This window comes from Passer domesticus, chromosome 1 (genome assembly GCF_036417665.1).
Source record: "Passer domesticus isolate bPasDom1 chromosome 1, bPasDom1.hap1, whole genome shotgun sequence".
NCBI lineage: Eukaryota > Metazoa > Chordata > Aves > Passeriformes > Passeridae > Passer > Passer domesticus.
In genome coordinates, this window is record NC_087474.1 from 137939242 (window position 1) to 137954203 (window position 14962).

At 39.9% G+C, this 14962-nt stretch overlaps 1 protein-coding gene across 7 annotated transcripts in view; it reads left to right on the plus strand.

Annotated features, from left to right (window-relative positions):
* Positions 1-14962, plus strand: part of ESRP1 (epithelial splicing regulatory protein 1) — a 52676-nt gene that overhangs the window by 6663 nt on the left and 31051 nt on the right. For 6 of the 7 annotated variants that reach the window (XR_010348522.1, XR_010348526.1, XM_064391851.1 and 3 more), the window contains exons 5-13: positions 4739-4837; positions 4940-4994; positions 6827-6937; positions 7024-7156; positions 7242-7284; positions 8709-9010; positions 10525-10743; positions 12786-12984; positions 14792-14960. Coding sequence is in view for 5 of the 7 variants with exons in the window: in XM_064391851.1 (XP_064247921.1) it covers positions 4739-4837; positions 4940-4994; positions 6827-6937; positions 7024-7156; positions 7242-7284; positions 8709-9010; positions 10525-10743; positions 12786-12984; positions 14792-14960 (1330 nt within the window). In the remaining 2 variants the exon portion in view is untranslated. The remainder of the gene's footprint in view (positions 1-4738; positions 4838-4939; positions 4995-6826; positions 6938-7023; positions 7157-7241; positions 7285-8708; positions 9011-10524; positions 10744-12785; positions 12985-14791; positions 14961-14962) is intronic. The other variant, XM_064391862.1, reaches the window with a different exon arrangement.

Here is a 14962-nt window from a genome sequence, read left to right on the forward strand (position 1 = left end):
TTTTATGATATGAAATAGGAGAAAGCTGAGTATTGATCTACAGTCATTGAAGTTATTGAAGTCTTCAAAAACTTTTGTTTTTCTGGGTCGCTTTTGATCAAACAACAAAGTACAGGCAAATGGGGAATGTACACTACTGTTCCTGGCTGTCAGGGGAGGTAACTTCCTCCTGCACAGTCATTTCCAGATAGACATTTTGGTATACTGCATACTGGATTGTAGGGGCTTGGCTATGTATTTATTGCAGACAAGGCAAGCACAATCTTGTAAAAGAGCATAGAGATAATAGACTGAATAACTGGCTGGGTTTTTCTTCCTTTAGAAAGTACTTTGTGGTACTTTCTCAGGAGGCTACTTGGAATTTGTGTGTACCAATGAAACCATGACAAGCTTAAGAACTCAGGTGGAAGCTTTACAAATCTTTACTCCCAACCCCTGCAAGAAGCTATGCATTTCACACAAAAGCCACTCATTTATTTTAGATAAAGGTCAAGCAATGTTTAAAATGCTATGAAATTCAAGGGACCAAGGCAGAACTAAGACTAGTTGTAATTATCTCTGAGTACTACTGCTGCCTAACTCATGGTGTCAAAACAGTTTTTGTGTATGCGACGGTTTTCTGGCAGACTTTGTCAGAATTGTGTAAGTGTAATGACAGCAGGACAATTATGAGAAATTTTGAGTAACAAAACTTGAGGGAAGTGATCATGTTCCAGCAGCGAAAAGGACTTGGGTCTGTCAACATTTTTTTTTAATGTGTAAGCATACAAAAGGAGCAGGGTTGTTCTTGCACCCTCTGTACCTCCCATACTTGCTACACTTCTTGATTTGCAAAGCTTGCTCAGCCAGTTTTTACCCTGTGAGTGCCTTCAGGGTGGAGTGAATAAAGCTTGCATGACTATTCCTATTAGGTTTGCAGAAGACTCATCCTTTGCCTCGAGATTGGGTGTGCAGAAGCTATTAAATGGCAAATAGCTCTTGCTTCCTCCAGTACTTGGTTTGCTCCATTCATTTCTGAACTGGATGTGTGAGGAGAACTTCTTACTAGGAATATCTGCCAGTGTTGTCAGTAGAAATTCGGGGGCACTACAGAACAGTTTGTTTAATGTGCTGGATATTGTAGTACTGAAACTTGATTTGTTTGGTTCATTTTTGTGTTTTTACCTGGGTGTCTTGGAAACAATAATGTGGAGCACAATTATAAATATTAGTGCTTAACTCTGACAATAAAATGCCCATAATTGGGTATTAGGTGAGAATCTTGGATACTGCTAGTTGTATTTCCTGTGATAGTACTCAGGAACTGGGTAATATTATATTACCTTTATGCAAAGCATTATGTGGAAAGATGCAATCTTTTGTCTAAAGGGACTTAAATAAGAAACAGAACAAAGGGGAAAGGATCAGAGCACAATTGCAGTGCTGTTTCATGTCATCTTAGGTTAAGTTAGTGAGAAAGGAGTTAAGAGACAGTGGGAAGGAAGAGGAAGAGACAGTGGGACAGTGTCTTGGAGGACACTGGCAGTGAGTGAAGCTGTGTTGATACATTTGAGGAAATAATTTAGAAATTTCTTCTATGTTAGAAAGGCCACCCTAATGTAGAATATACCTTTCCTTCCTGCTCCCTTTAACTTGCTGAGTGTTGCAGGAGGTGGTACCACAGCTGCACACCAAGATGAAGTAATTCCTTGTTTGCTATCCTGCCTTATTTGGGACTGTCTTTTGCTTGTTGCTTCATTAAGAATATACATGTGGATGTTACTGCATATATTAGCTCTGGACAGCCATGTCTGGTTTCCAGCACTTCTTTAAATGTAAACTTGGATTATCCCCTGTAATTGTCTTTCTCCAATTGCTCAGGAGAAGGATCCCTTAAATATAAATGTACACAAACATGTGTGGTCTCCTATCCCTTCACAGAACAAGGAATAGGGTTTATAGACTATTTCACTTATATTTTTTCCCAACTACCATAATTTCTAGTGCTGCTGTCCATAGGTGTCTACCTCTGTGTAGTCAATCTTGTTCATTAGAATACAGATTTTTACTTAGCATGTTCTTCAAACATGCAGAAAATGATAATTTTTCTTCTCCAATCTTGCCTAAAAGCTGTGCTTCTGACTAATCAGAGGTGAAGGTCTGAGGTTATGCCTGCAATATTGTTGATGACTTAGTTCCTCCTCTCCACTGTGTTTATGTTTCTCTAGAGTTTGGCACAACTGACTCCCTGTGTCTGACAACTGGTACCAGCTTCTGTTGGCACTAGAGCATTTTCAGGAACTGCTTCTCTTGTGGACCAGTGTTTTCAGAAAACAGTCTCACTGAAGAAAATTATTATGGGGTGGGGTCCTTGTTTGTTTTCCTTGTGTGATGGCTTCTCTTCAAATTCCTGCCCCTTCCACATTGCTGCATTCCCCTCTCTGAATGCTGATCACTTGTAGGGATCTTTGGCTCCGCACAAAGGAAATATTGAAATGTTTTTTCAGTTCTGACAGCACAGTCTAACAGCCAAGCACATGTGTATGCATGTCCCCTGCTGGAATAGCTATTGAAACTCCTGCCCCATTTCTCTTGACTTTTGACAGAGGAAACACATTTCCAAAATCTTCATAAGACTTGGTCAGGCAGGACCAGGGTTCCAACACCTGCACCATCAGCAGCTTCTGGTTCCCTCTGTGAACAGCAGAGGTTCTACACAAGCCCAGAGTGGACCTGTTAGGTGCTACAGGGGGAACAGTGTCAGGAAAAGGAGGAGGAGCACTACTCTGCCCTGATACACAGGGTGCCCAGAAACATCTGTGTGGTGCTGCTTAGGCACCCTCTCTGTCAGAGACTGTGAGGTTTTTTTTTTCCAACCCCCTCTTTCTGGGGGCAGAGGAGGTAGTGAGCTTGAGCTTGTTTAAAGCTAAGGAAGAGAGACTGATTAAGAAATTTTTTGTTGTCATAAATAGTTGTAACCTCTTAAACCATGCTTTGGAGTTGCTCAGGCTTTTTTTTGCTTGGTTTTTAAGAAAACTATTTGCTGTTCACAGTACTTTACCCCAAAGAAGGTACTAGGAGGAGGAGGAGGGTAAAGGCAATGACTAGGAAACTATTTATAGTCAAGCAGTGGAGGGGAGGAATCACTGGTTTAAGTATTCTGGTTTTTAAATAAGATAATTCACTTAAGCTTCAAATGTTCTTCTAAGACTAAGCATCATCCTCTCTCATTCCATACTCCAATGCACACTTAAAACCAACAAAGCTTCAAAATCAAATTAGCTTGAAGTGTATTTTGTTGGCCCAGCAGCTTTCCTTTCCTTGCTGTGGAAGAGGAATGCATTAATTCAGTTCAAGTTATTTTTCATCTTGCAACAAGACAACTGTTACACAGTTTTTTAAAAATCTGTTTCTGTAGGATGTCTTGCTGTCATCCTACAAATAATAGGGAAGGCCTTATCTCACAAAGAAATTTGTGCTGGCTCACCTGTTGATGAGGTGATACAACAAAGCTGGTATGAGGTGTTTGTTTCTAACAGAAACTGTTCTGTCCCTGCACTTCATGTAGGCATCTGACAACTCAAATGTTGCTCAGCTCTAGGTGGAGAAAGCATTCCTCTTTTAAGAGGAAACCTGCTATCTTGGATTATGAAGCAACCTTTGAACATCATAATGCAGGCTCTGGAGCATTTGAAATGTGTTTAATGTAGTCTGGAGGGCATGTGGGCAAATAATTGGTGCCCTTGGCTGTTTTCAATGTGTTGCATTATTGTACCTCCATGCCAGGATGGATGTTGTTTAAGAAACTCTCACTTTTGCTCTGAAGTCTTGATGCTAACTGATAAAGTGAGTAAAAAGTGCAACACTTATTCACAGATTTCCTTATTTTTTGTTCTGTTCTTGATTTTTTACCCTTCAGTCCTCAAAGAAAATGAGTAAGAGACTTTTAAAAAAATTTGCTTCATAAATAATGGAGTAGAATTGCAAATAATCTTTCAGTCCTGTAGCCTGATGTTGGAGAGGGACAAATATGATGAAAAGCAGGAGATACCATAGTAAACTGTTTACAGTTTTCTGAAAAAGATGGTCTTTCCAAGGCCTTCATGGGACAGGATGCTTCCAGCTCTCTATTGCAGTCATTTCCAAAACCCTTTGGACTGAAGCTATGGGTTGTGGTGCTCTGTTTTGCCTCTTGACAAAACACATGACTGGCGGACTCTAATCAGATTCTCAAAATGCTTCTGTGCAACAGCACAAAACTTGGGTTGTAACTTGTAATAGGCAAGGTTTAGACAAGGTGTCACTTATGAATTTTGTTGAAGTGGTAAGATACTTGTCTGCTTTGGGATTTAGCTGGTCAAAAAGCATGTGGTACATCCCTCCATTTCTGGAACTTTCGGCTGATTGTTTGCTTCTTCTCCTGCCCCAAATCTTCCCCCGAAGATTAAAGAGGATGTTAATTAAAGAGGACATGGCTCCAGTCTCTTCAACATGCAGCAGTGCAGCTGTCAAACATACATATTAAAGACATGTCCTTGTTATGGGCTCTCGTGTCCCCAGACACTCTCTAGTGACCTTATACTCCCGCAGGTGGCAGTAACTGGAGGCCAAGGCAGAACAGCTAATGTATCCCAGCAGGAAGCTGGATTGAATCTTCCCCTGAGAAGCAACATACAAGGACAACTTTAAAGTGTGTTGCTGTAGCAGGAAACCAATTAGAAATCTGTTCGGTGATGATTGACTTAACTCCAGCATAAAGATTTAAATCTTGACAAGAACAGTCCAGCACTTCCCTATGGAGCTTCTCAAGTTGAAGATATGGGGAATATAATTTTAAAATTAATATCTGAACCATACAGTAAGTGATTATGATGAATTCGTTTTCTTTGTTCCTTCTTTGGTTTTGCTGCCTGTCCTGTACATTGACAAAATAGGAAATAACTTGTGCTGTATTTCACAGATCACCGATTTTCAGATCCAGAAAGGGTGAACTACAAATTTGAAAGTGGGCCTTGGTAAGTACTTCCTCCCTCTTCTTGTTGCACATGTTTCAACCTATACCACTTTTTGTTTAAGGTTACTGTTTAGATCAGCTGTACTTTTCCTAATTTGCCAATAGCTGTTACCATTATATTTATTTACCTTCCCACTGCTATGGGAATTGATTGGATCCTTCAAGTGGGAAAGGGAACAGGCAATCTATGATCAGATGCAAGCCTGTTTTCTTCTTAGACTTCAGTGCTGCCTGGTAGCTGCTGACAGATCTGTGTTCTGCTAATAAGTCCTTATAATGGGTACTAAGTGTGTTGTGCTATTAACAAAGAATGTAAGCAGTGTTTCAGAAATAACCCTATTAGTTACTAACTCTTGCACTCTTCCTGCAATTTACTACACAGGTACTGCATATACATAATTTTTTTTTAATAGGGAAGGAACACTTTCATTAAGATATTGTACCAGGAATACCGTGCTACCACTCAGTTGTTTAATCTATGGTGATTCTTATTCCCAAATATGTTTTAAACTTAAAGCTTTTTCTGCTTTTGATGCCTGCTTTGTTGCTTGGGTAGTTGGTTTTGGTTTTTTCAGTGTAACTGCATTTTTTCTATGTGTAAATACAAATTTCTCAGTGGTTTTATCAATTATTTCTCTGCAATACCACAAGATACTAGTGTTAAACTGACCTTATTTATATTCCCATTTTACACAAACACTTCCCTCTTTCAGATTAAGGATCTGTCATAATGGTAGATGATGCTTATACTTTTGAGTCAAAAAAGTAAGAAAAAATGCAACATTAGCAGAAAGCCTCTGAGCTCATCTCTCTGGATACTATGTTCAGCCTTGTCCTAAGCTTTTTTGTTTTCACTAACAAAATTCTGGGATGAAGTGGAAGATTCAGATTTTATTTCAGATAATGAGAAGTACAGAACTAGGAGGCAAGGGAGAACAGTTTGAGACAGCTACAGAAAGGCCACCTGAGAAATTAAAATGTGAGTGAGAAACATGACCCACCAGGCATACCACAGCCCTTTTGTACAAGGGAGTCCTCTACTACTGAACAACACTTCATCTACTTAATCATTTAAGCTCTTTCCTGCAAAAAATGTTCCTTCAATAACCAGAAAGGCAAGCTTGGGTAGCTGTGAGGTTTTGTTGAACTTGACACTTTCAAAAAATAAGAGAACAAAAGGGACTGAAGTAATGACCAATTAAACCTGGCTTTCTGTGGCTAAGCTATTCCCATGCTAAGCAGCCAATGTAGCCTTTAGCTATGTTAGTCTCTAGTAGCACAGTGATGGCCCCAACCAGCGTTGTTAAGGCTTGACTCTTCAGGCCAGAGTCCTGTGTGTGCTGACTACAGCCCTGAACAGATTTGGTCTTGGCTTGTGACTGGTTCTTATACACTGTCACAATAGAAATAATAAGCACTAATCTCTGTTACATCTAATTGTTCTGCTTAAATTTCTATGTAGCTAGATTAGAACTGCAGGTACTTGATTTTTATACCAGTCACCCTCTTCAGATAATGGAGAAGCACAAATGATGTCAGGAAAAGGAACTTAATTGGCAATATGATTGAAGAGATGACAGTTCAAAGAGTAAATGTGGTAAAGCAGGAAAGGAGACCTTGGAAAGGGGCAACTTAACAAAGCAAACACTCTCTTGGAGAGCCTTCTACAGTAGTTTTCAATTGTTGGTGACACTTGGGCCTCACTGTCTTGGTATTGCTATCCAGCAGACATGGAGCAGGGACAGAAGCCTGTTCCTGCAGTATAAATGACAAGCAGAACAGGTTGGCATGTGGCAGATGTCTCTGCATTACTACTTCTTTCTGTACCTGCAGCAGCAAGATGGAACTTGTGGATGACAATGCTGTTATCCGAGCAAGAGGATTGCCATGGCAGTCATCTGACCAGGACATAGCGAGATTCTTCAAAGGTCTAAACATTGCCAAGTTAGTAGTGAAGAATTCACTTGTACATTTGTAGCTCTTCAGCTGCGTAGATCATGGAGTTTCATCTCTTGCTTTAAATCTTGCAGAGGAGGTGCTGCACTCTGTCTCAATGCCCAAGGTAGGAGGAATGGGGAGGCTCTTGTGAGATTCGTAAGCGAAGAGCATAGAGATCTAGCACTACAAAGGCACAAGCACCACATGGGGAACAGATACATAGAGGTGGGTGACATGATGGGCTTTGAAATCCTCTTCTCAAAATGAATGCAAATTACATGCCAATCACTGTTCCTTTTTTTTCCTTTAGGTTTACAAGGCAACAGGTGAAGACTTCCTTAAAATTGCAGGAGGTAATTTTTAGGGGATGAAAAGGGATGGTTTGTTCCATCAGCATCTTTAACTTTTGGCTGCAAACTGCTCCTGTTGAATGTGGCCCTTTTTTCTGTCTTTAAACAAGAAGTTGGCTGGTGTATTGATTATTATGCGTTCTGCTAGCAACAGTCCAAGGTGTTCCATGATTTATCTGTCTGCCTCTCTTCCACTTTCTTGCTATTTTCAAGCAGCCTGTCAGTCAGGATTTGATTGGGCAAAGTGATCTTGTATATGAACTTAATTTTTAGGTCGTCTTCATGATAGTTGGAATCTAAATGCTATTGATTGCTGCAAAAATGAAACCAGAGTAGTTTTAAAAACAGTGTAACTGCTATTGCTGTGGAGGCTTGTACACAAGAACAAACAGATATCACCGTGTAAATACAAAGGATTTATGGAACTGATTTTCTTCAAATCAAATCTTTGCCTCGGACTTAATGGAGAGGATTTGGAGGAAATACTTGTTTTAGGGGAATCTTGAAATATTTGCTGATAATTGAGAGGCTGCAAAATTTGCTCTTCAAACTCTCTCTCTTCATCTCTTTTCCTTTCCCTTTGTCTGCAAGCATCCAACATTTGAATTAACAGCCAATAAGCTGTTTTATCTGCAATACTACTTAAAGTTTCTTGTTGCTTCCTGACCGAGATTTGGGCTGAGGCTAACTGGAGATCTGAGGCTTCAGAGTGGGAGATGCTGTTAAGCTGTCAACTACATAGCTAACTGATAGGTTTGGAAGTAGTTATGCCATTCAAAGGAAAGATTGCACAGTGACATTTGTGAAGAATGGTGCATCTGGTACAACCAAACTTTGCAGAATAAGAGAGCTGTAAGTGAAAGGACTGTATTAAGATATGAATTTGGTTAGCAGCTACCTTTGAATAAGGTAGTGTTACTAGCATCACTGGTCTGGTGAAGGTACTGAAAGCAGAATTATCAGACTTTGACAGTTCTGTTGGGATAGGATGAAATCCCTGAGCTGTTTTGAACCTGCTCTTCCAGCTTTCTTTCCCAGCACAATGATCTGGGCACTTGGTTGCCGTATATTATGGCTCCAGAGCATGCCAGAGGTATTCCACAGTTAGACAAGGGGCACAATAGCACAGGTCCTGCTCACACAAGAGATTGACAGATTGTGCTTTCCTTGAGCTTTGAATGTTGCAAGTACTTCCTATTTTTCCTTTGAATGAAGATCAGTCTCCTCTAAATGATGGGATAACATTATTATACTTTACTGGGAGGTGTCCTATACAATATATCTAGTTTATCAGAGGGTCATCTTTACTGACTTTACAGGCAAATATGGTTCTAACTGCTCAAAAAAACACCTGTGGAAAGGATGTAGCTATGCTCATGGTTTTTATGTATTAGACTGAAGTGCTTCTGTACTTTTTCTTTTTAAAGGTACTTCCAATGAGGTTGCACAGTTCTTGTCAAAAGAAAACCAAGTGATTGTCAGGATGCGAGGTCTTCCTTTCAATGTAACAACAGAAGAAGTGCTGACCTTCTTTGGCCAGCACTGCCCTGTAACAGGCGGAAAGGAGGGAGTCCTGTTTGTCACCTACCCTGACAGCAGGCCAACAGGGGATGCCTTTGTCTTGTTTGCTTGTGAGGAATATGCACAAAATGCACTGAAAAAGCACAAGGATTTGCTGGGGAAAAGGTACATTGAACTCTTCCGGAGCACTGCAGCAGAAGTTCAGCAGGTAAGTGCAAACCTTTCAAACATTTTCTTTTTGTAGTCCAAATTTCTGTGCTGGCAGTAGAGGGAGCAAATAATGCTGGGCCTTGACTTGAAAGCTTCTTTTATCTTTTCTCACTCTTGTCTCTTGCTGGAATGAGTATCGTCTGAATTTCTGTGAGACTTTGCTCCCTGGAAGTGTAAGACCTTATGGTATAGGGATGTTCTCAGTCATATAGAAACCTTTAGGGTTTTGGCTTCCAATAGCTTTGTAAAATGTGGATGTGGGTCTTGTGCTAAGTCCAATGATGATCTATTCAGGAGTGTTTAGCCACAAATCTTGAGCTAAAAGATTTATCTTTAGTCAGTGACACAAAAAAGCAAAGCCTTTTGCTATAATTGTCCTTTCCAGTGTAATGTATCTGAAGAATTCTGCAAATTGTTTTTAGGAGCAGATCTCTGTCATCTTCTGCAAGCACAGGCTACCTAGCAGGGGTGGCAGGAGTTTGAAACTGATGAGTCTGGCTTAATAGGGCTTGCTGGACCCTTAATTTCAGCTAAGCTGTCAGGGAAAGGAAGGAGAGCTGAGCAGACTGTTTAAGTCTCCAAAAATATTTGCAGAGCTTCAGTTGAGGTAGATACCTTTTTAGAATCATGTTTAGCCATGTCACTGTATCCAAGAAATTATGCAGCTTTGTTCTCCCAAACATGTAGAGATTTCACTGCTTTGTTTAAAAGGTGACATTAGTGATTAGAAGACAGAGCCACAGTGCTCACTCGTCATTGCATTTTTACTTAAGTACTCTCATCTGTTTCTTTGTTTAGTAAAACCTTCTGATAGATTAATATCAGAAGGTTTTACTGTAGAATTTGCATTTATACAGCTCTCTCAGAGAGTGTTTAGGAGTAGTGATTGAATATTCAGGCAACGTTTCACCAGACAGGGTTTTTGCTGTTAAAATTATTAACAAGAAATCTCAAAACTGTTAAGTGTCACAGGTACTGCGATTCGGTAATGCTCCTAATGTTTCTTGAATGGACTATGGCAGGCACAGTTAGGGTTGTGTGGTAGTGAAATGTGCTTCTAGTTCCCAAATTCTCCTGTTTTGCAGAGGAGATATTTTTGGGTAGAAGTGTCATCATGACTCTGTAGATGGTAAAATGTTTTAGGATAGTTTCACAATAAAAACACTGTGTATATATACAGGTTTCCTGTTCTAAGATCTCTATTGAGACTTGTATTATCTGTTCAAGTAAATTTCTCAAAGCCAAACTGTTTTTCAAGAAAAAAACCCAAATTTTTTAAAAACAATAGCATGACTATTTATCTTAGAGTGGCTATAGAAGTCTGCTAGCTTCTGAGCTTAAAATATAACACAGTGTTTAGAAATCAGATATTTTACAGTTAATATCTGTATCTAGCACATTTGTATCTTAAAATACTGACTAGAGTGAAAACAGGTGGCATTGGGGTTATGTTTACTCCTAAGTTGAAGAATGAGTAAGGAGGCTTCTGTAATCTGTTTTTGCTTTGCACAGGTGCTGAACAGGTACTCTTCCACACCTCTCATTCCTCTCCCAACACCTCCAATTCTTCCAGTATTACCTCAACAATTTGTGCCTCCCACTAACATCAGAGACTGCATACGTTTGCGTGGTCTTCCCTATGCTGCTACTATAGAGGACATTCTGGAGTTCCTGGGAGAGTTTTCTACAGATATTCGGACCCATGGAGTTCACATGGTACTAAATCACCAGGTAGGTAGGAAACAAGTTTCTAGTCACTCTGCCAAGTGCTTGTATATATAAATACAGTCCTGATGATATCCATAGGAAAATACCTTTGGGACTAGCAGTAATCATATTAATGTGCCTCCAGCTCTCCTCCTAAAGTGTACTGCCAATAGATTACTTGAACCCTGCTGTGCTAGGTGCTGCATTTGCTGTAGAGTGGTTTCTTTCACTGGGACCTATGCCTTAACTTTACTGAAAGCTAAACCAGTCTTGGAGTCATTGGTGCTCCCAGAACAGCAGCCATAATCCTGAGCTGTAGGAGGCTTGAAGTGAAGTGTCTTGCTCAACAGTGTGCATGATTCCTCTTGTACCTGGTGAGAAGTGCCATCAAAACACAAGTGTGGGCAATGTTAGCTCTCAAAGGAGTGGTTTGTCCCTGCCTTGCTGAACAATGTGCCACACAAGTATATCTGAAGACAAATGTGACTGCAGCCTTCTAGAGACAGGAATTCCTATGTCAAAAGTCAGAAACTGAAGCTTTGGGTTTTCTGTGTTCTTGCTTTCTTTAAACAGTCACAGCTAAGCACTAAGATTAACAGTTCATTGATGTGTATACTGTCATATCTTTGTCATTGTTTTCTGGAAGCAGTTTCTACCAAAACCTTTTAGACAGAAAAACCTTTTAGACAAAGGATTGTGCATTCTTGTGATCTTTATCTTTCTCTTCTTGTGACTTGGGGGGGGTGGGGGGGAGGGAGGGGAGTCCTTTGACTCCATGGAGATGCTCTGAGTGGTTCAATGGAACAAGCTGATTAAAAAACTGTATAAAAATTGTGGTTCTGAAATTGTTTAGCTTAAGCTGTATGTCAATCAAAACTAAAAAATACTTCCTGGTCCCAAGCAGGACTTCTGTGTTTCAGGAATATGGGGATGGAGAAGGGACTGTAGTTATTTCAGTACCTGTCTATCTGAAGACATTCCTGTGTCTGTGGGAACTTGACCTAGACAAGGCTAAAAAACTGTAATGAATGTGTAGTGCTGGGAGAGACTAAGAAAAGTGCAGATATTAAAGGACATGTAATGATTTACAGTAGTATCAGCCCTTGACAGCACTAAAGAAAAAACCTGGATGAAGAAATTGATGTGTGCATATAACCCTAAGGGCTGTCTGCTACCCTTGCCCTGCCCAAAGCTATCAGACTTTTTTTTTTTCTCCCCAAATACTGCTTTTGCCTGACTACTAGATTTTTATCTTTCTCAAAGTTCCCAGGTTTCAACCCTCTAATCATAAAAGACTGTGTAAAGGATGCTGATAATGTTGTTGTTCCTTCCAAAACAAGAAGGACTGGCCCCAGAACTTGAGTTAGAGCCGGCTTCAGATCTCTCTCTACTTTTGGCTACTTCAAATCAGCAACTGCATGTAGCTGAAAGAACTCCTCCCAGTGGTGTATCCCACTCATTTACACATATAAAGATTTTTTTTTCTTCTCTGCAAGCTCATATCAAATGTTAGTCTAGTTAGTACTCTACTAAAACATCCCAGCCCATGTTGGTCTTAAAAAAATAAAATTTAAAACAAACTCATGAATTTCATTCATGAGTTGAATGAAATTTCAACTAATTTCATTTACTTGAAATGAATCAAGTGCTCATTTCAGCAATGAGCACTCGACTGTATTTATCATTGATTTTTAAAAATCACGGGTAATAAATGGGGACTAGATCTTCCAATTCTGCATTCATAGTAAATTTGTAAGAGCAAATCTCAAAGCACCCCTGAATTAGAGTCTCTCCCCTAGGTGTCTTTTTTTTTTTAATATATATAGATGTAACAAGTTACAATGTAGCTTAATCAAAGCAGGTGAATAAATACAATCAAGTTATCACAAGTGGGAAAAACTAGAGAGAAGAGCTTAAACATGCTGATGACTGCTCAGGATGACTGACTGTACTTGACTTTGCAGTCAAATGTATTTATGACTGAAGAGACTTAGCACAAATTATTGTTATGCTGCTCCTTCATGGAACCTACAGAAACATTTCTTTTTTGTTTGCCACGTTTGTAGGGACGTCCATCGGGAGATGCTTTCATTCAGATGAAATCTGCTGATCGAGCTTTCCTGGCTGCACAGAAGTGTCATAAGAAGACTATGAAGGACAGATATGTTGAAGTCTTTCAATGTTCTGCTGAAGAGATGAACTTTGTATTAATGGGGGGCACTTTAAATCGAAATGGCTTGTCCCCGCCACCATGTAAGTTACCATGTAAGTTTTGCTTGGGTCTTGCCACTATGCTCTACACTGTGTGTGGGTAGGTATTGGAGCTGCTTTGCTAACTCTTGTCCTGGTTCTTGGGTAGCATTGTGAGATGGAGGTGTTAAAATAAGGTCTTTTGTCTTAAATCATCACTAGCTTGCAATCATTATTTTTCCCTTTGGTTGTAAATTATTATGACTGAAGAACTACTTTTGCTTTTCCAGTGGCAAATTTTCCCTCCCCTCCCTGAAACTTTAATTGGTTGGGGGGAGTGATGATTTTGAAAAGTAATTTCTAAGCCCTGCCTAGACCTTAAAGAACTGTTTTGTATTGTAACTGATCTTTTAGTACTTATTTTTTTTTGTCATGGTGAACATGTCAAGTAAAAGACCTTCCCTTTTCACTTCCAAAACTTAATTTGAGAAACTATAGGTAATGCTCCCCTTTGAGACTTAATCATGTGCTCTGCCTTTTGAACTGCAACTGACTGAACTCTTCCTTTGCTTTTTGTTGTTCATATGAAATGGAGGTTGGCTTTGTGGGAGTGAAATACAGATGGCTTCTGCCTCAGAATTGCAGAATCTCTATTTCCTTTTAAATTTTGATTCTTAGAGCTACTAGGATGAACACTGACTTCTACACAAACTTTTTGGGGAAATACTTCAGGAGTTTAAGGGCTAACTTGCTAAGCATCTTTGCCACATAAATCTGAGCCTATGGGAAAAATAATACTTTGCTTCTAAAATCATAAATGGCAAGGTAGTCCAGTAGTAGCTTTCTCTGTGTCTCTCTATGCAAGTGTATTTTTTTGGTGGTAGATCATTTAAGAAATGGCCTCTACATGCTAGTCAGAACTGCCAATACAGCAGCAGACCTCCTTTGGAGTGGTTCCTTTTGAGTGCGAGTAGACTTTCAGCTAATCCATGGGAGAGGTTTTTTTTCTTTCAACAAAAGTATCTTAAGCAGAGGTCAGCAGTAGATAGTCCTATGTGTGATGGCTGTTCCAGGTGGGTTGGAATCTGAGAGCTCCTAGGACAGATTCTTGGGCAGTCACAAACTTTTGGAAACACACAAGTCAATATTCCCATTTCCAACTACAAATGCCTGTGATGTATTCCTCAGATAAGGCCTTTTGGCCCTGTCATTCCACATTTTACAATACAGTGAGATGCTGGCTGTAACTCTGAATAGTAAAATTAAAGGCTTACTTTATCTAAAGCCGTATGTTCACATCTATGGCAATGAGGAGAAGAGTTAAACAAAGGAGGAGGGTGAACTCTCATCAGTAAGAATTCATTTAGGGCCTAACATCTTGTTGAAACAGCACAAAGTACAATTTGGTTTTTGTTTGTTTTTTTTTAATTTAGTGCTAACACTTCAAGCTGCAAAGCCATAACTTTTCTCACTCTGCTGTTGATTAATTAAGATATAAGCAGTAACAGGATGAACATCTTCTCTCTTTTGTTGAATGTTAAACAGATCTTTGTCATGGAAACTTCTTCTTACTGTGCAGAAGTCTTGTACGCAGAACTCATTAAAATCTGAGCCTAGACAAGTAAAACTGACTTAGGTATCAGAAAGGGACCCTATTCCCAGAGCAAGAGGTGATTTTTTTGTGTGTGTGTGTTTTTGACTTTTCTGTAGACTGGAGGCTGTGTGTAACACTTTGTAGTCACACTCGCATTGCTGGCTCACATTTATTTTCTGTGGTGAAGGAAGATGAGGAGGTTCCTGATGTACTGTGGACTTGTGTGTATGTATGTGTGAGCTCTGGAATTTCAGAGGTCCTAATCTATGTTCCATTTGCTCCCTGTAGGCCTTTCACCCCCTGCCTACTCCTTTCCGGCTCCTGCTGCAGTTGTGCCAACAGAAGCTGCTCTCTATCAGCCATCCATGCTTCTGAACCCACGAGCACTCCAGCCCTCCACAGCCTACTACCCTGCTGGGGCTCAGCTCTTCATGAACTACACAGCATATTACCCCAGGT